Source organism: Neomonachus schauinslandi, chromosome 9 (genome assembly GCF_002201575.2).
Source record: "Neomonachus schauinslandi chromosome 9, ASM220157v2, whole genome shotgun sequence".
Lineage (NCBI taxonomy): Eukaryota > Metazoa > Chordata > Mammalia > Carnivora > Phocidae > Neomonachus > Neomonachus schauinslandi.
In genome coordinates, this window is record NC_058411.1 from 89,051,778 (window position 1) to 89,072,805 (window position 21,028).

The 21,028-nt window shown below is 41.1% G+C and overlaps 1 protein-coding gene across 1 annotated transcript in view; it reads right to left on the reverse strand.

Annotated features, from left to right (window-relative positions):
• The window catches only part of SHC4 (SHC adaptor protein 4), a 125,947-nt gene that overhangs the window by 66,977 nt on the left and 37,942 nt on the right, over positions 1 to 21,028 (reverse strand). The window contains exon 2 of the mRNA XM_021694051.1: positions 20,957 to 21,027. Within this exon, the coding sequence (XP_021549726.1) occupies positions 20,957 to 21,027 (71 nt within the window). The remainder of the gene's footprint in view (positions 1 to 20,956; position 21,028) is intronic.

A 21,028-nucleotide genomic window follows, 5' to 3' on the forward strand; every position in this document is an offset into this window, starting at 1 on the left:
CATGACCTATGAGATCATGACCTGAGCTGAAACCAAGAGTCCGATGCTTAACCAGCTGAGCCACCCAGGTGCCCCTAAAACAAATAATTCTTAAATTTATGTAGTACCACAAAGACCCTGAATAGCCAAAACAATCTTAAGAAAGAAAAACAAAGCTGGAGGTATCATGCTTCCTGATTTCAAACTATACTATAAAGCTATAGTAATCACAACAGTGAGATACTGGTGTAAAAAACAGACATATAGATCAACAGAACAGAATAGAGAGCCTGGAAATAAACATATGCATATATGGTCAATTAATTTATGACAAAGGGGTAAGAATATACAATGGAGAAAGGATGGTCTCTTCAATAAATGGTGTCGGGAAAACTGGACAGCCACATGCGAAGGAATGAAACAAGACCACTATCTTACACCATACGCAAAAATTAATTCAAAATGGATTAAAAACTTGAATGTAAGACCTGAAAACATAAACCTCCTACAAGAAACTATAAGCTCCTTGATATCAGTCTTAACAATCCTTTTTTGGATCTGATGCCAAAGGCAAGGGAAACAAAGATGAAAATAAACAAATGGGACTACATCAAATTAAAAGCTTCTGCACAGTGAAAGAAACCATCAACAAAATGAGAAGGCAACCTACTAAATGGGAGAAGATATTTACAAATCATATACCAATAATGGGTTAATATCCAAAATATATAAAGAACTCACAGGACTCAATAATAAAAAACAAATAATCTAATTTAAAAATGGGCAGAGGATCTGAATAAACAATTTTCAAAGAAGACATACAGATGGCCAACAGACACATGAAAAGATGCTCAACATCACTCATCATCAAGGAAATGCAAATCAAAATCACAATGAGATATCACCTCACACCCTTTGGAATGGTTATTTTCAAAAAGACAAGAAATAAGAATATTGGCAAGGATATGAAGAAAAGGGAATCCCTGTACACTGTTAATGGGAATGTAAATTGATGTAGACACTATGGAAAACAGTATGGGGTTTCCTACAAAAATTTAAAATGGAAATACCATATCATCCAGCAAATCCACTACTGGGTTTCTATCAGAAGAAAACAAAAACACCGATTTGAAAAGATATATGCATCCCTTGGTTCACTGCAGCATTATTTACAAAAGTCAAGATATGGAAACAGCCTAAGTATCCATTGAAGGACAAATGGATAAAGGGGTATGTGTGTGTGTGTGTGTGTATACAATGACATGCTACTCAGCCATAAGAAGAGTGAAATCTTGCATTTGTGACAACATGGAGAGACCTTGAGGGTCTTATGCTAAATGAAATAAGTTTAGACAGAAAAGGCAAATACTCAATAAAAAAAAATAATAATAAGTGAAACCATAAAAAAAAGAAAAAAAAAAGAGAAAAGGCAAATACAGCATGATTTCACTTCCATAGGGAATCTAAAAACAAAACAAACAAAACAAAACAAAACCCAGACTCATAGATACCGAGCACAGATTGGTGCTTGCCAGAGGAGAGGGGCTTGGGACAGGGGCGAAATGGGTGAAGGGGATCAAGATATACGAACCTCAATTATAAAATAGTCATGAGATGTAATGTGCAGCATGGGCAGCATGGGACTATAGTCAATAATATTGTATTAACTTTGTATAGTGGCAGATGGTGGCTAGACTTATTGTGGCGATCAGTTCACCATGTACACAAGTGTCGAATCACTATGCTGTATGCCTGAAACTAATATAATATTGTGTGTCAATTATGCCTTAATAAAAAAAGGAGTTTTAAAGTAAGTCAAGGCTTGGAAGCATTACAGATTCTGAAAATCTCTTGATATAGAACTCTACTCAAAAGAAAAACAGGAGATGGGGTGCCTGGGTGGCTCAGTCGTTAAGCGTCTGCCTTCGGCTCAGGTCATGATCCCACATTCCTGGGATCGAGCCCCACATCAAGCCCCGCATCAAGCCCCACATCAAGCCCCGCATCAAGCCCCGCATCGGGCTCCCTGCTCCTCAGGAAGCCTGCTTCTCCCTCTCCCACTCCTCCTGCTTGTGTTCCTTCTCTCGCTGCGTCTCTCTCTGTCAAATAAATAAATAAAATCTTTAAAAAGAAAAGAAAAGAAAAGAAAAACAGGAGAAACTTGTGCTTATGAACTTGCTTTTAAAAAGTAGTGATATTGTATATCCACGTTCATAGCAGTATTATTCACAACAGCTAAAACATGGGAGCAACCCAAGTGTCCATCAATGGATGAATGCATAAGCAAAACGTGATATATACATGCAATGGACTATTATTCAACCTGGAAAAGGAAGGAAATCCTGTAATATGCTACAACATATGCTAAGTGAAATACACCAGTCACAAGCAGACAACTACTACATGATTCTACTTACATTAGGTACTTAGAGTCATCCAATTCGTAAAGACAGAAAGTAGAATGGTGATTGCCAGGGCCTGGGGGGAGTGGGACTGGGATGTTTCAGTTTTGCAAGATGAAAAGAATTATGGGGTTGGCTGGTAGTGATGGCTGCACAACAATGTGATTGTATTTAATAGCACCGAACTGTACGCCTAAAGATGGTTAAGATGGTACATTTTATGTTATGTATATTTTACCACAATAAAACAAGAAGAAAAAAAAAAGAAAATGATTATTAATTTTTTTTTCAGATTTGAGACTCCAGAGAGTCACAGGCTCTCTCTCTCTCCAATAAAAGGTCTGTCTATACAAACTTTTCTATTCAATTCTAGAGGATCCGCTCCTCCCCCTCACCACCACCCCCAGAAAACCATCTGTGGGGCTCTTGGGAATCCAGAGATCCCAGGCTAAGAACCACTGCTTTAAAATAACCTCTCAAATTCCGCTTTCTCCACTGATATCAGAGTTAACAAATCTGCAACCCCAGCCAGGGAAGAGATAGATGCTTGCATTTTGTTGCCTTTCTTCACAAAGATCTTTTCTTTCCCTCAGACCAGGACCCAGAGATTAACTGTAACATTTTCAAGAACAAAAAGTACTTTCAGTGCTTTTCTGGAGTTTCAGCCACACCCTCAGACACTTTACAAATGCAGAAGAAAAAGAAAACAGAGCGCCCCAGAGCGAGCAAGGGATTTCTCCCAGGACTGGGGGTGTCCCCACCATCCCAGCTGCCTATGCAGCCCGCATTTCTGCATAACCCTTTTGGGACTGACTCGTCATGAGACATTCTCCAGCTAGCAACCATTCAGCAAATGTCCTCTCCTGGAGAAGCAGAACTTTCACAGTTTAAATGGCTCACGATTTCCATTCTGGGAGCCTGCACTAGAAAGAAAGAGAGAGAACCGCCCTATGGCACCAACAGTGGCCACTTTGTTTATTGTTTTGCCACATGAGAGGGAAGGAGAGAAGTGGGCTGATGTAAGAGAATGAGAATGCAGTGGAAGATTTGCTTTTAAGCATATAAAACCCTGCCTACACCATAAAACCAAAAAAAGATATTTTGTCTGTCTTCACAGAGTCCACACTAATCATCCAAACAAAGCCACCTTTCTTCATCAACCCTTGGCCATGACAGTACTTAAGTTATAATTTTTCTGTGTCTTTAACCCTTAAACAGTTAAGCTCTTCTGGAAGCGAAGTTGCCTACCCGCCCCCCTCCCTGTTTTAGGTTTGGACGGCAATATCACAACCCAAGACAAAGACAAAGTGGAGCGATTAATTGGGGAGGGGGGGGCTGTGGGACGGATTGTTTCTCGTAAATGTCAAAATGCAGTTCTTCAGTAAATAGGAAAGCCAGAAAATGTGTAACATGAAACTAGGCAAAAGGCCCAGTGGAATGGTTCAAGGCAGCTCTTCCCACCTCCTGCTACACACCCACCCACCCACACACACACAGAGAAGGAGTGGTTTCAATTTTGTCCAGGCAAATAGAAATGAGAATAAATTTTAATCACAGCAAAAACCTCTCCCAAATAAAACTCAAAAATAATCAGGCAAAACAAAGTCCCCAATATCTCCTTGTATCTCCCAAGGGACTTGCCCTTACTTTTCCTCTCCCGCATGACTCCTCCAAGAAATCCGTTCACAGTGTCCAAGGGACAGGTTGTCGATGTCTCAGAGTGCCTTCAAATCGATGAATGAAGGGACTCCTGAGCATCTCAAGCCCCACAATGTTGTACTGTTGTTTTAGGGAAACTAGTACCTTCTTTTTTGAAAACTTTGCCTGCAGAAGATTAAGGCCCCGTGATCTATGTGTTCAATTTTGTTCAGCTTGGTGAAATTAAAGACATTCAAAAATTTGTGTAAGCCCTCAGACAAGACACTTTAGAACATGAGCCTGCCTCCATGGCGATAAGCACACAATGAATACAGTCAGTGCCCACAGACTGGTAGAAAATGGATAGCTTCAAACTCCCTTTGTGCTGTTATCAAGGGGCATCACCCCTGCACTCTATGAGGGTAGACACAGCCCATAAAATATATCCTTTCCTTGAGAAATAGGCACTTCAAGTCCCAAGACGGCCAAATAAAACCTTTCAAGACTGCCCACAACTTCTAGTCTCATACTGACTTATCGTACCTCTCTGCCCAACCTGAATTATATTTAAAATCTGATTCTAAAGTACGTTTGCAATTCTACTCAGCTCAGCCACCACAGAACACAGCTGTCCTGTGTGCTCCACAATGCTGCCCTTTGGCTCCGAGGCAAATGTTGCCCCATCAAGTGCACTCGACTGAAGCGAGAGACCCCCCCCCCACAAGTGTCCGTGGTGAACAGAAATGAAGTGCTGATTTTCTCCTATCCCCACAATGATTTCCTGTGTAATGGAATCACATATTTCAAAATGCAAACACCTACACCCACAAAAACACCTTCTAAGTGTCTAAGCCTTATGAAAATGACAAGAGAGAAATGGGGTTGATTTCATACAAAACACCCTGAAATTTGTAAATCCAAAGAACTGTTTTCCATTACTTTGGGATAAACTGGGCTTTTCTAAAACAACTCTGTTTTGGACAAAATATTCAAAATATGATGAAGGCATGTCTTTGGGAGTGAAAGAGTGAACTGATACACAGTCTGGTCACATAAGTCAAAGCTCATTTTTTTAAAATCCAAAACAGATCTAACTTAATCATCCACTTTATCCACCCTATTTCACTCCAAATGATGTTTATCTACTTCCCAAAAGTAGGCCTATCTTCAAAGAAAGAAGATTGGCACCATTTAAGATTTTGCAAACAGTTTGCCATTGAGGTTATCTATACCACGAGCAAGATGGTAATTGGTAGGATGAGTATATGACTTCCACACTGCTTTTGAAAAAAATAACTCTGGTTATTTGAAAGGCCATTTAGCATATATATTATAGATTTTACCTGGTACGTCCCTCTTTTTTTTTTTTTTTTTTTTTTGATGTGTGTGTGCCCACTTCAGAGGAATCAATAACTGGTCTAGCCAGTTGAGTCCACTGTAGCAAATAATGGTAGGACAGCTAATGCCTGCATATCTGCTAAAAATTTAACAGCATAACCGTTTAAGTAGGTAGTGATTAAACTTTAAAGTTCTTAAGAATCAACTAGGATGCTGGTTAAAATGTAGACTCCTGGGACTATTCCTGGCGATTTCAATTCTATAGGTCTGGAGTGGGGCCCAGGAGCCTCCAGGTGATTCTGAGGCAGATTGGTCCATGCACGAAGTTGATTAAAACTTCTATCGGTCTCACTGCACAGGATACCTGGTTCTATGTTCTGCAGTTTCAAGCAGATGCTTGTGCTGGTAAATGCTAAGGAATTAGGTCACCTACTCCTAGCAGCTAGGGTAGGGATGGCCACACTGCCTATACGCTTGATGACGTTCCATTTGGGGGAAAATTTGTCTTCAACTCAGTCATTCCATATACTGGGCTAGATACCTGGTATAATCCTCTCCTCTCCCCCACCCTTTCATCCCCGCCAGTCTCCTTATGGGAAGGGCTTTCACCAGAGGGCATCTGGAGGTCCTGAACATCTTTGCTCACATTGCCCCCAGAACACACAGGTGGTGCAGAGTGACCTGCATTCTCTCTCCCATCTGGCAGCCTGGATGCCAACAGGCCTCATCCACCTGTCCTTCCAAATGCCTTCATGCTCTAGGTAGTGGTTCTCAACCTTGGCCACACATTGGGGAAACACAGGCAAGCTTTAACAAATCCTGAAGACAGGGTCTCATCTCCAGACTGTTTTAATTGGGGCAGGGTGGGGCTTGGAGACTGGGAGTTTGAAAAACTCCCTCAAGTGTTTCTAACAGAGCTAAAGTTGAGAGTCTCTTAACAGTGGCAGTTGGCCTGCCTTTCCTATAAAAGGCCAGATAGTAAAACCACTAGGCTTTGCTGGCCACACGATCTCTGTCACAACTACTCAGCTCTGCAGCTGTAGCTAGGAAGACAGCCACAGACAATATACAAATGAATGGGCATGATTGTGTGATGGTAGCACTTAGGGACCCTGAAATCTGAATTTCATAAAATTTTCACGTGTCGTGAAATATTCTTCTTCTAATTGTTTCCTGAACCATTTAAAAAGGTCAAAACCATTCTTGGGTCACAAGGTGGCAGAATCAAAATCAGGCAGTAGGCTGAATTAGGCGCTCAGGCTGTGGTTTGCTGACCCTTCTTCTGGAGCAAACCAAAAATGAATGTTAGAGCCTTTGGGGTCATGGTCAGCTATGGGACACCTATTAGAGCACAACTTTTAATCTTTACAAAGATTATTTATATAGATTTTGGACTTGGTCTTATTCAGTTTCTTGGTACAGGAAGCTGGGTTTTATAAGAGGTGGGTCTTCTGTGTAAATATAAGAATTATGGAACTCCTTTTACAAACTGTGAATTATCATCTTCCATTCTTTGTCCCTCCTACCAGCACTCAGTGGAGAAAGTGGGGAACTGGAATTCTTTTTTGTTTTGTTTTGTTTTAATATCCACTAACCTTCATTAAGTGATGCCATGTGCATTATCCAGTACAAAGTACATAAAGGAATACAGAAGTAAATGCAAGTGCAAAATTACAGTAAATGTTAAGGGCTTTAATTTGTCTCTAACTTCTCTTCCACATGATAACAGAACCTGGATAGAGGCTGGTTCAGTGGGCTCTGCAAGCAGACAGCAAAAGTTCCAAAAGTAGCTCCTTCACAAATTCTGTGACCCTGAGCAAGGTAGTGCTTTATCCTTATAATGTCTGTCTGCTTTAAGAAATGGGTCTAACCTGCTTTTTACAATGCCTAGTACCCAGCAGAGTACTCTCTGTGTTATAACTGGGGTGCTATAGATAATATGTTGGAGAAGAGGTCCAATTATGTCTGTTATGCAACTAGCAATGGACAGTACACGTTTCTGTCAAGGCAGAATGCGTAAATGTGGCATTGAATCTCAGTGTGATCCCTTTTCCCAACTCCCCCTTCTGCAGAGAGGTACTCATTGCCCCTATTGCTGGAGTGTTCACTGCTAATGGCTCAAGGCTAAGTTCCTTCTCCAGAAAATGTCTCCTCCTTAAGGCAATTGCTTTGCCCACCGATACAGCCCCTCTCCAGAGATAGAGGGCATCCAACGACAGGTCAATATGAAGTTCCAAGACCTGGTCTCTTTGCCCATGGGATCTATTCAGGTCTTTCGTGAGATGGTATCGCTGGTCAACCTCCCCCCCCGCCCGGTCCTGCATCCCTCACTCCCTCACGTGTTGCTCCTAAGAGCCCACCCAGCAAGCCTCTGCATTTAACTCTCTACCTCAGAGTCTGTTTCTACATCCAGCCTCCGCCCTGCTCATGAGCTGCTGCCAGAATGATGCCACCTGACACTGGCATACACATTTAACTAGAAGATGTCTTTTTTTTTTTTAATAATCTGTGTTGTCACAGATGAGAGTGGAAAGAAATTATTTTCAGAGAAATTCTCATTAGTGGCTCAGATAATCTGGATCAAAAAGATCCACCCTCGTATTGTTCAATCATATGTGAAAGCACCTATTTTATAGAGTAGGTGCAGCTCTCACGAGCTACAACTCATGTTTAATTAAAGGGGTCAGAGCTGCACACTTACTCTGTGAGGCAATTCGCAGTTTTCCTAAGGAGAATACCAATAGGGCACGGAACAAGTCTGCCTGGCAGGTGGAGAGATGCACCAACTGTCCTGCATTTCCTTTGGCCACAAAGCTCTCTTTTTATCAAAGATAGGACTCCTTCATGCAGAGATTAGTTTTTAATGAATTTTGAGTACCTTCCATCTGGGCTCGCTCTTCCTAAAAGGAACTGCATCATTGACTTTTCCGGCTATATATACACAGACATAGAGCAAAATTAGAACTCGCTGCTCTGACATTCCCCAGGCTTTGCCCTTTTCTTAAAAATGAAAACAGAACAACAGTAAAAACCTCCAGATGCTTTGGGGGAATTTTCTGGAGAACCGCCTTTTCAAAATGAAGGGGTTTCCATATGATCCATGGCCCAACTGTAAACCTCATTTTGAAACCACAGGATATGCTTCCCTTATACCCGTGGTTCTCAAAGGGTAGTTCCTGGACTAGCAGCATGAGCAAAACCTGGGAACTTGATAGCCATGCAAATTCTTGAATCAAAAACTCTAGGAGTGGAGTACAACATTCTGTGTTTCAACAAGTCCTCCAAGTAACTGATTCCCTTGCATGCTAAAGTTTGAGAACCACCGTCTGACACAATCTTTATTTTTCCTTAGTAGAGATTGGAAAACATCACTAAAAGTATCCTCACCTACAAATTTATGAGTATCATTATGAAGGCCCTCCAGAGAGAACTCACAAATAAGGCACCTGGCATATTGAACCCAGGCCAAATTCCAAACTGAGGACTCAACATTTCTTTACTCTGTCACTTCTGGCTTTCGGCATTTCCCTGAGCTTTGTTCCTTAAAGTTCTCTCATTTTGATGAAGGCAAGCACACAAGATTCAGGCAGATTTGGTTTCTGGTTCCACCACTTATTAACTTGCTAGGTGACCATGGTGAGTTCCATAATTTCTCTAAGTCTCGGTGTCCTCACGGGCAAAATAAGATTAATAGTGATATCCCTCTTACAAACGTTAACTTTTGTGATGATGACAATGCTGATGATGTTAGCTATTACTTAATCATAAACTACTCTGTAGACTGCTTGCTAATAGTTGAAACTAGAAAGAGGCTGAAGCCAATTCCATGGGGATTGAGAAATCTTTCTCTTCATCTGAATCAACTCCTTGAGCCCCAAGGGTCTTTAAACCAAACTGAGTATCTTCAGTGAATTTATTTTTATTCCTTTGTTTAGCAATATTTATGAATGGTGTCCATGTGTCAGGCACTCTGCCTTAGAGCTAGGGGCCTGACCCAGTTGTCTAAGAGTTCCTCATTCTGGAATTTGACCTCATTTAGGATGCCAGATTCCATGTTGGTAGATTCTCTAGGTCTTTTCTGCTTTTCTCTGACTACCAGCAGTGACCATGGAGGCTTCAAGACCTCCAGAGTCACCTCAAGATCTGTGATCAAGGCCTGAGAAGACCTGAAACCTCTCTCTTAACCAATAAATATTTATTGATCCAACTATATCTTGGGCACTGTGGCTTTGAAACCTGGTCCAGGGCTATGGACCAGGCTTCCACAAGAACCTTCAAACCCAAAGATGATGGATGATGGAGCTCTTATGATTAGTCCATTGAAGTAGAAACATAGGAGACCCAACCCCTTCCAGGCCAGACACAGTCTGGGATGAACTCTGAGCTTTTTCAAGAGGATTCCATGAAGCTACAGCCTTGGTGTTTCTAGGAACACTGGTTCAAAAGGCTATTCTACTTGCACTGTTAAATGATTCAGACCAGTGTGTCTGTCAAAATCAAAATTAGAAATCTATTCTCTTGCTCCTGAAGAACATTTGCACTGACTATAATTGAGAATGCTTGGGGTGCTACAAATTCAGTTCTGACTTCTATAGGAAACCAAAAAGGGCTACAAAAGGGAGATACTCAAATGCCTTCTCATCTGGCTCTGCACAGTAAAGGAGGCCTGGGGAAAAAATCACTGGAGAAAGCTATTTAACTCAACAATTGGAATTAAAAACACTGGGGTCTCCCCCAAATGCCTAGGCTTTAACATTCATGCATTTTAAGCTCTGAATTAATTTGTTCTTCCTCAAAACACTTGAGGCCTTTCTCTACCATCCCTATTTAGACATGGGCAGCTAAACATTCTCGCTTGGCTCAGTAAATGTGTATATACAACCTTTTGGAGAGTGTGTGCTTGTGTGTGGATGTGTTTGTGTGATAATATCTACCTACCTGTAAGTTGCTATATTTATCATATGGATAAATTAGCAGACCCTGATTTTAGCTGCAACATATTTTTAGAAACCACTTCATAAAGTGTATCACATTTTCCATGGGAAAGATGCTATAGTTGGGAGTTTTATTCCTAACCAAAGACTCCTCCGCAAATAAAATATAGATACTGTAAACAACTTGTCATGGAACAAAAATAATGACCATTTTACAAACCTCTATAAATATCTGAAGCATTAAAACACTGCCCTTGATGAGCACTGGGTGTTATATGCAACTAATGAATCGTTGAACACTACATCAAAAACTAATGATGTACTATATGCTGTCTAACAGAACATAATAAAAAAAAATTCCAAAAAAACCCCCACTGCTCTAAGTCATATAAAAGAGAAATAAACATATACAATACCTATACATGTAGTCTCAAAGTTTCTGTCACCCCACAAAAATACAGCTCAATTGAATTATGTTCTAAAATTAATGTGCTAGCTATAATAACATGAAACATTTGATTAACAATTTAGCAAACTTTGGATTTTAGTGGAGCATTTTGGGGATGATTTAAATAGTGCCAATCTTTGTTGTTGTGTCCAAGGAAATTGATCTAATGTCTTCTTTTCCCTATGAGGTAGAAATCTATGTTTTACTGCATCTACTACCTCCATTTCATAAGCCTCTTTCTCCTCCTGCCTTTTCTGCTCTTCTTCCCCCTCCTCAGCCACTCCACTTCCCAATATATGATTATTACAGAAGTATTATATTTTCACAATGCAACTCTGTCCTGGCCAAAGATGATTAGTGCAGGATTAGGTCCCAATCACTGTCTCCCCTGGGAATCTGATATTTGGAACTGAGAGAACCAGAGATGGGGAATCTCTGGAGTCCTCTTGCTGGGGCCTTGGGACCCCAGACCCCTGTCCTTCTACTGGTTTGTTCATGGTTTTCCAGGTTCCATGAGCTGCCCCAATATCCTTTCAGGAAGCCCCCCTTTTGGCTTAAGCTAGGCAGAGTCATTTTCTGTTATTTAAAAGCAAAAGGACTCTTCATTAATAGACCTATGACAAGTAGATGCACTTAAAATGATTTCTTCCACCTAAAAGCTCAGGTCAAAGCAAGTACTACTCATACTTCACAACCTAGAAAATGTGCACAGCAAATGACAAAAACACCTAACAAATCAATAAGCACTATATACTTTGATTTTAGGTATTAAACATATGACAGGATATGTTTATCATATACCAAACTGTTCCTCTTGGTTATCTCCATTGAGTTGTCTGGTTTTTTCTTTTATTTTGCCCTACTTTCCAGTTCCCACTATAAGTCAGATTTACTTTTTGTAATCAGAAAAAAAAAATGTTTTTCACTGTGAACAGTGAAAAAAATGTTAAGAATGAGATGTCCCACAGAGGATTGACATCGGTGATGATGATCACAGCCGCACTGTTGTTCTCTCACTTAGAAGTGATTTTTAAAGATGACTCAGGTCTGCTGTTATTCCCTCAATGGTCCCCCAACACCTTAGTCCATTCATGGCTAAAAGAGCAGTTCCTTAGCTTCAAAGCCATGTCCACTAGGAAACATTAAGTACTGTAGGAACAGGATATGGAGTGACAGTACTTGGGTTTGAGCTCCAGCAAAAGAGCTGTGTGGGCTTGGGATGGTCACTTACCTTCTCTGAGCCTCAGCCTCCCCTGCTTTAAAACAGGGAATTACAGCACCCCCCTCTCAGGGTGTTTGTGCAGTTCGAAAGAAACCACGGATGCAACAGCTCTGTGCTGTGGGAAACAAACACTAGCTCTTGGTATTTACTCTCTCCTCCCGTCCTCTCAGCCAGTGTGGCTGTTGGTTGGGCTTCTTTGTCAAGAAATTAGAAGAAGCCACTCTGCCCTCCTTACCAAATTCTCTTGGCTGAGGACCTGCTGGAAACTTAGACCCTGAAGCTTCAATTATCCTTCTCCTACTGGCTTTCAACAAAATAAAATTCACTTATACAATACTGGATACTCCCAAAATATAACTCATCTATCTAGTAACTATACTTTAAAAAAAAATTATAGTAAAATACACATATAAAATTTGCCATTGTGACTGTTTTTAAGAGTATAGTTCAGTGGCATTAAGTGCATTCACCTTGTGCAATAATCACCCCATCCATCTCCAGAACTCTTAACCTGAAACTGTCCCCATTAAGCACCAACTCCCTCGCAACCACCCCAGCCCCTGGCAACCACCACTCTACTTTCTGTCTCTGGATCTGACAACTCCAGTTTGTAGAAGTGAAATCACACAATATGTGTCCTTTGGTGACTGACTTATTTCACTTTGCGTAGTATCTTCAAGGTTTGCTATGATCTGAATGTTTTTGTCTCCCCCAAATTTGTATGTTGCAATCCTAATCCCCAGGGGTGCTGGTTAGTAGTAGGTGGAGTCTTTGGGAGGTATTTATGTCATGAGGATGGAGCCCTCATGAATGAGATTAATCACAGAGCTCCCCAGCCCCTTTCTCAATACAGTAAGTCTGTGATTCGGAAAAGGGCCCTCACCCAACCATGCTGCCACCTTGATCTCAGACCTCCAAATCCCAGAACTGTGAAAAATAAATATCTGTTGTTTATAAACTACCCAATCTGTGCTATCTTGTTACAGCAGCCCAAACAGATTAAGACAAGGCTCATCCGTGTTGTAGCATGAGCCAATTTCCTTACTTTTTCCCTCAGCTTTATTGAGGTATCATCGGCAAATAAAATTGTCATATTTTTAAAGGGTACAGTGTGATGATTTGATATACATAGACGTTGTGAAAGGACTCCCACAATCAAGCTAATTAACACATCCATCACCTCCCATATCTAACTTTTGTGTGTGTCTGTGTGTGTGAAAATACTTAAGATCTAGTCTCAGCAAATTTCAATTATACAATACAATATTATCGGCCATGGTCACCACGCTCTGCATTAGATCCTCAGATCTTGATCATCTTAAAATTAAAAGTTGGCACCATTTTACCAACATCTCCACATTTCCCCCAGCCCCCAGCCCCTGGCAACTATCCTGCTTCTATGAGTTAGACTTTCTGTCATTGTTCCACTTTTTTTTTTTTTTAAGATTCCACATATAAGTGATACCATGCAGCATTTGTCTTTCTCTGGCTTATTTCCCTTAGCATAATGCCTTCCAGGTTCTTGCATGCTGTCAAAACTGGCAGGATGTTCTTCTTTTTTAAAGCTAATATTCCTGTGTGTGTGTGTCTCACATTTAGCTTATCTATTTGTCCATCAGTGGACACTTGGGTTGCTTCCACCTTTTGTGTATTGGGAATCATGCTGCTCTGAACATGGATGTACAAATATCTGAGTCGCTGTTTTCAAGTCATTTAGAACTATACCCAGAAGTGGAATTGCTGGATCATATGGTAATTCTATTTTTAGTATTTTTAGAAAGTCCCATGCTGTTTTCCCTAGTGGCTGCACCATTTTACATTGCCACCAAGAACACACAAGAGTTCCTAATTTCTCCACACCCTGCTAAGATTTGTTATTTTCTGTTTTTTGGATTTGTGTACTTTTGTTTTAAACAATAGTCATTCTAATGAGTGTGAAGTGCAATCTCATTGTGGTGGGGGTTTTTTTAAAGATTTTATTTATTTATTTGACAGAGAGAGACACAGCTAGAGAGGGAACACAAGCAGGGGGAGTGGGAGAGGGAGAGGGAGAAGCAGGCTTCCCACTGAGCAGGAAACCCGATGCGGGACTCGATCCCAGGACCCTGGGATCATGACCTGAGCTGAAGGCAGACACTAAACCACTGAGCCACCCAGGCGCCCTTCATTGTGGTTTTGATTTGCATTTCCCTAAAGATTAGTGACATTGAGCATCTTTTCATGTGCTAATGGCCCATTTGTGTGTCTTCTTTGGAGAAATGTCTATTCAAGTCCTTTGCCCAGTTTTTCATAAAGTTGTTTGTTTTTTGTTGTTGTTGAGTTGTATATTAACCCTTTACCAAATATATGATTTGAAAATATTTTTCTTATTCTGTGGGTTGCCTTACTCCTGTTCATTCAAATAGTAACTGTGCACCTATATGTGAAAGACATTGCACTAATGACTGAGCAAAACAGTGCCATCGACTTGCCTACCCTGTCTCCCTTCATTTGACTCTGTCATGCTATCAGAACCCTTCCCGGGGCACCTGGGTGGCTCAGTTGTTAAGCGTCTGCCTTCGGCTCAGGTCCTGATCCCAGGGTCCTGGGATCGAGTCCCGCATCGGGTTTCCTGCTCAGTGGGAAGCCTGCTTCTCCCTCTCCCTCTCCCACTTCCCCTGCTTGTGTTCCCTCTCTCACTGTGTCTCTGTCAAATAAATAAAATCTTTAAAAAAAAAAAAGAACCCTTCCCAATGCTTGGAAACATTTTTTTTTTATTACTAGATCTTTGGAGTCTTCTAAAAGGAATTTAATTGACTATTTCATCTCAGATATCTGAAAAGTGAGATCTCAGTCCTAAATAGGTTGTGAGGAACTGGGGAGCTGTGAAACTTGACACCAGAAGAGACAGCCACTGTCCACACATGCACACACACACGCACGCACGCACGCACGCAGCCCAAAACCTCCAGCAAGAGCTTCCTGCCGTCTACTGCGTGTGTGACAGGAAGTACTTCCGCTTAAAACAGTGCTTGCTGAAGAGTATTTGACTGTTAGATTTTATTGTAACTGTGCTTGCCAGCTGATAAAGGTTACAAACATTGACCCTGGGACACTGGACCCTTCCTGGGGTCTTAACAGTCTTTCCTGACCCATGAAGAACGGCACTTGTTTTATCGAACCACGTACATTGCCTCTCAGCCAGAGTGCTTGGTTTCAAGCCTTAGCGTGACCACCATAAACTAGAACTTAAAAACTCCTGATTTGTTTTTTTTTTTTACCACTCTCCTCAGTAAATTTCATCAAGGAATGTTTCCTTGCACGGCACGTTAAGAGACTCAGTCTTTTATACCCACATCTGGCGGTCTTTATTTTATATGCCATGTGGGCTACAATCCTACTAACTCCAGTGGTCTACCCAGAAGTCAACAAAGAACCCACACGCCAGATTCAGTACAGTTACTCTAAGGTTTTTTTGTTTTTTGTTTTTTTTAAGATTTATTTATTTATTTGAGAGATAGAGAGAGAGTGGGGGTGGGGACAGAGGGAGAAGGAGAGAGAAACTTTAGAAGACTCTGCGCGGAGCGGGGAGCCCAAGTCGGGGCTCAATCCCAGAACCCTGAGATCACAACCTGAGCAGAAACCAAGAAACGGACGCTTAACGGACTGTGCCACCGAGGTGACACAGTTACTCCAAGTTTTATGCAGAAACACACACTGATCTCTGAGTAGCCGATCTCATTCCTCTAATCCTCTAATCCTCAGGACATTTAGATAAATGCCAGCCTGTTTTCAAACATATCTTAATTTAGCCACCAAACATATAGATATTTGACCTCTACAGAATACTTTCCCTCCTTACATTCACATGCCTTAGAAACCACAAACACAGGCCTTTATGTAAATGTTCAGCTGCATGGTGGATCTGCTTTGCATCAAATGGTTGCTAACACACACGCGCACACACACACACACACAGTATGCATTTGTCTCTGAAGAACTGCCTTTAACGTCCTGTTGAAGCCAAAGAATCAAAATTTCAAGACAGTGAATTAAATCTGCAGAATCACTGTTCATTAGCAGTAATGTTTCAAACAGGAAATTAGTCCAATTACAATATCCTCTGAGTTATGATCTCTGCTTCCTCATTGCTTTACCTAGTACCAAATCACACAAATAGCCTGCTTAGTGTCTACAGCAGTGGTAAAAAAATGCTACTCAAGGTTTTTCTGCACCCATGGAATGGGGCAGATAAATTAATCCATGATGTGCAGCCCCTTACGATCAGCTAGAGAAAATGAATCCGAAGCCAGGACCCTAAAAAGGGAGCATTTACCACCCGTTGTCTAACAGCTCCCCATTTTCCTTCATAGGCCCCCAGGGATGGCAATCACAGGAATGAGCCAACCCACAACCAGCTGCTGCTTCCCAGCTGTCCTGGAGCCTGGTATGGGCAGATCCTGTGCTGGGCGTCTTGTGCTTAGCCTGGCTGATTTTATTACCAAACACGAGTTACAAACAGAAGGCAATAAATACAGGAAGAGGACAGAGTAGTAAGACAACGATCTTGAGGTCCCTCCCACCAGCAGTGTGCCCTGCCCCTTGAAGTAAATGATGCCCTGTGATAAATGTGATGAACTAGATGTCCCCTCAACAATTTCTTAAGAAGTGCTGTTCTTTTAGGGTTGAGAGTCAAGCCCTGTCCCACCAGCTCCACTTATTGGGTTTACCCTGAAGGGTTGTTTGTCTCTCCTTCAGTATCTGAGGCAAGTTCCCACCCAGACACAAAGAAGGAGGCATCCTTAGAGGGAGAAGGCAGATTTTTTTCTTCTTTGCATGATGTGGATGCTTACTCAAAGGAGGGAAAACAGGCTAGGTTTTAGCGAGCTGAGTTATTTTCTGTGAGTGTGTGTGCATGTGTGTGTGCGTCCTGATTTAGATGGAATGAGGTGTTTTGTTTTCTTTAGGTTTGTTTTAAAAACCAGAATAGAAACTCTTTTTAGAAGAGAGCAAATGACCATAGCATCCTTAGCATGACTTTCACTTTCCCTTTCTCTCATTTCCTCTTGATATTGTTTTGAAGACAACTGTGGCTGTGAGCCTTTGTTGTCCTAACGATCCTGTTTCTCTTTTCTATCAGAAAAACCTCCTCCTTTGCCCTTTTGCATGAATACCTGGCTACTGAAAACTGAGATCTGGTCCTAAGTCAGTCAAAAGGATAAATGCCTGGGTGAGAATTAGTGACAGAACAACAGTAGAAACCACCCACAGGACTCCTTTGGGGGCTAAATCTGGAGTCAAGGTGGGGGATTGTATGATGGAAACTTTGAAAGGCGTGTGATCCAGGGAACTGCTGCGAAAGTGAATAGCCTCTTGTCCTTTTCTTTTTTCTCTGCTCTATTTGAGTACTCTCTGTGTTCTAGAAATCCTGTGCATTCAGCCCTCAGACAATTGGCAGAAAAGTCCATCATGAAGACACGAATTCTACTCCAACTTTCTTCTCTGTTTCAAATGCTGACCCACCTGTTAGATCTTAATCATGGCTCCTCCTTCATCATCAGGAATTTCCCGTTGCTGTCTCCCCATTGTCTGGAATAATGTATTAACTAATTTAGAGATGGTGAGACCATTTACCATGGGTGGGACATCAGCCTGAAATACAGTTTGTATCTAGAGTGGCAATTAGATACACTAGTTTATCAGCATTCAGCCCTGATTGGTTTTATGTTTATGTTTGATGGTAAAGGTAGGGAGGTAGCTGTGGTCACACAAAATAAAGTTCTTTCTTTTGGAATTGTAACCAGTCCAGTGAAATCTTTCTTTTTTTTTTTTTTTTTTTTTTTTTTTTTTTTAAAGATTTTATTTATTTATTTGAGACAGAGAGAATGAGAGAGACAGAGAGCACATGAGAGGGGGGAGGGTCAGAGGGAGAAGCAGGCTCCCTGCCGAGCAGGGAGCCGGATGCGGGACTCGATCCAGGGACTCCAGGATCATGACCTGAGCCGAAGGCAGTCGCTTAACCAACTGAGCCACCCAGGCGCCCCAGTGAAATCTTTCTTCTCAGATTAAGTAGGATTATGAGTTAAATGATGCCTGGTGAATATGTGAACTTTAAATTTAAAATAACTCAAAACCTGATTAAACCTAATGTTTTAATGGTAACATCCAAGACAATTGGTAACAATGCAACTTGGCAAGTGGCCAAATGTCAAAATACATGTATGTTGAGAGAAGAGAGGAGAATGAGATAAAGATGGAAAAATTAAAAGAGAAGGAAGCAAAGTAAATATTTGGGAAACTGGGTAGGAATTAGAGATTTTAGAGGAATCCTTGAGCTTGCACAACTCTGCCCAGAGCACAATGCATCATACCTGAATCACACATGGACACATCTACAAGGAATAACATCCAGATACCATGCCAGGCACCTCCCCTTGGGTGTGTACATTAGTTATGAACTGAATCTTCATGGCACAGAAAAAATAATCTTTTACCATTTACTAAACAATAGGAAACTATAGACTTCCAAGTTCACAAAGATTTTAAAAAATCGATACTAAAAATAAAAGATACTACATGGCTGAGAGAGAATATCTAGTCAGTTCTTCTGCAGAATGATTTAGCAATACACATCAAATGCCTTCAAAACAGTTATATTGTTTGGTCTTGTTCGAAATCTTGAGGACATTGTGTTAAACGAAATAAATCAGTCACAAAAGGACAAATACTACATGATTCCACTTACAAGGGGTACCCAGAGTAGTCAAATTTATAGACACATAAAGTAGAATGGTGGTTGCCATGGGCTGGGGGAGGAGGGAATGAGGAGTTATTATTTATTAAGTACAGAGCTTCAATCTGGAAAGATGAGAAAGTTCTGGAGATGGGTGGTAAGTAATGGCTGCACAACAACATGAATGTACTTAATGCTACTGAACAGTATACTTAAAAATGGTAAATTTTATGTTATGCATATTGTATTACAATAAATAATAGTTTTGAATATTTAGCAACAGGGAAATGCTCAAGATGATAGAAGTAGTATCAACTATTTTCCAGATTTTCTATAAAAATCATCGTACGTTCATGTATGAAAAAAGACCGGAAAGGTATTCCAAAACACAAAATGTTGGTAGACATTATCTTAGGTGAGATTATGAGTGATTTTCTTTTTTCATACTTTTCTCTATTTTCCAAATGTTCTAAGTAACCATACAATATTTTTATAGCTAGAAAATAACATTTAAAAGCCCAGCCCCTAGACAGATGGTAACTACACTTGTGGTGAGCACAGCATAAAGTATAGAGAAGTTGAATCACTATGTTGTACACCTGAAACTAATGTAACATTGTGTGTCAACTATATACAAGTTTTTTAAAAATTTAAAAGTTTAAAAATAAAAGCACCCCCCTACAGCTCTATCCCCGTACCCTGCTTTATTATTATAGTAATGGCACTTATTACTACATGAAACTATATTGTATATTTATTTGTTTCCTTGCTATAGTCTTGCTTCCCCAGCTAGAACATAAACTTCATGAGGTCAGAGGCTTCTGCATCCTCAATTCTTGAACAGCTTCAGGTGCTTAATGGGCACTCCATAAATATTTGAGTGAAAGAAAATGAGTAGATGAATGAACAGAAAATCAGTCATCCTTAGGTAAGGACAGTGGGCATTCCTTTGTCCAGTGTCCCCATTCCAGGTACCTGGCATAGCTACCTTCTTCCTCCCATCTGTAATCTGCTCAGGATTGGAGAAAGGGTTTTCTCCAGGTTAAGGATCATTGGGATGAAAATAAAGCCTGGACACATCCAAAGTAGGACTAATAGTGGAGAAAGTCATCTAGACACCAGGTCACCCGCAGAATAGTTGAAGGGACGGAGAATGGGAAAAAGAAAACTCAGAAGAGAAGGAATGGTGAGGAATTTGGGAAGACAGATTAGAATGCACCCTAGTGAGTCCAAGATAGCATTTCCTAAAGTGCATTTCATGGAACCCTAGGAATACGTGGGATGTTCATTTATGTTACATGGAAAAAAAAGGATTCTGGGGCCAAACAAGTTGAGACAATCTTGAGATAGAATTTTTGAGACTGCTACATACACAGGACGTCTCAAGGTTTTAATATTCTCTTGTATACTGCTACTCTCCTAAAGAGCAATGTGATTCCTTTTCCCGAAACTTTGAACCACAGGAAACTTTGTCTAGGCCTACAATTTCATGGGATGAGCATGAGGAAGAGTTATCCTGTCTTCGTAATGAGAACATTCACCTTTGGAAAGGCTGGCCTGCAACCACAGATGCAGATTGGCACTGTAGCTTGTCCCTGAGACACACAGTGACACCATGTAGAAAAGATGCCCAAGGCTTCATCTTGAATCACTCACAACCCAGTCCTCTCACCTCATCCCCTCACCTCACAATTCTCCCAGTTACCAGTCTGGGCACATGCTTGTTCCTCTTTCCGTTCTTGCCTTGAACTTGACCTTAATGACCCATGCCTTGTATTTCTGCTTCTGATTTGTGCTTCCCCTATGCTGGGTAATACTCCCCTGGTTCAATTCCACACAACTCACTGTACACAGAGGAGGAAGACTCAGACAAGGAGCAAGCAGGTTTTATGTCTCATAAATGGGGAGAACTTGGGCTTTCTGATACAGAAAGCTCTTCCCTAGTCTTCTTTTCAGCTACTTCTTCAACAGGCCTGACGTTCTGTAATATTCAATGTCCAGGCATCCTTTTACATACTTTTGGTACCCGGAGAACCAGCTATTTCTATGACTGCATCATCTCATCAGTTCTTATATGGAATGCAGATGCTCCACCACACAACTGGGAAGTCTTTCACAAGATGAGCCCCTCATCCACGGTCACTGGGCTATGTTCTAGCTTCCAACCATAAATAAATGCCCATGGTGACTTTGAAGGTTTGCATGAAATTCCTACAGGGAGGGAGAAACTACTCTGACTTTAAACTATAGCCCGCAAATCCTCTCCCATTTTTGTTCTCTTACCTTGTTACTTGGGTTCTCATTCCAAAATCCAGTGACCTCATTGATTGCAGTACTTCAATACAGCCCATGTAC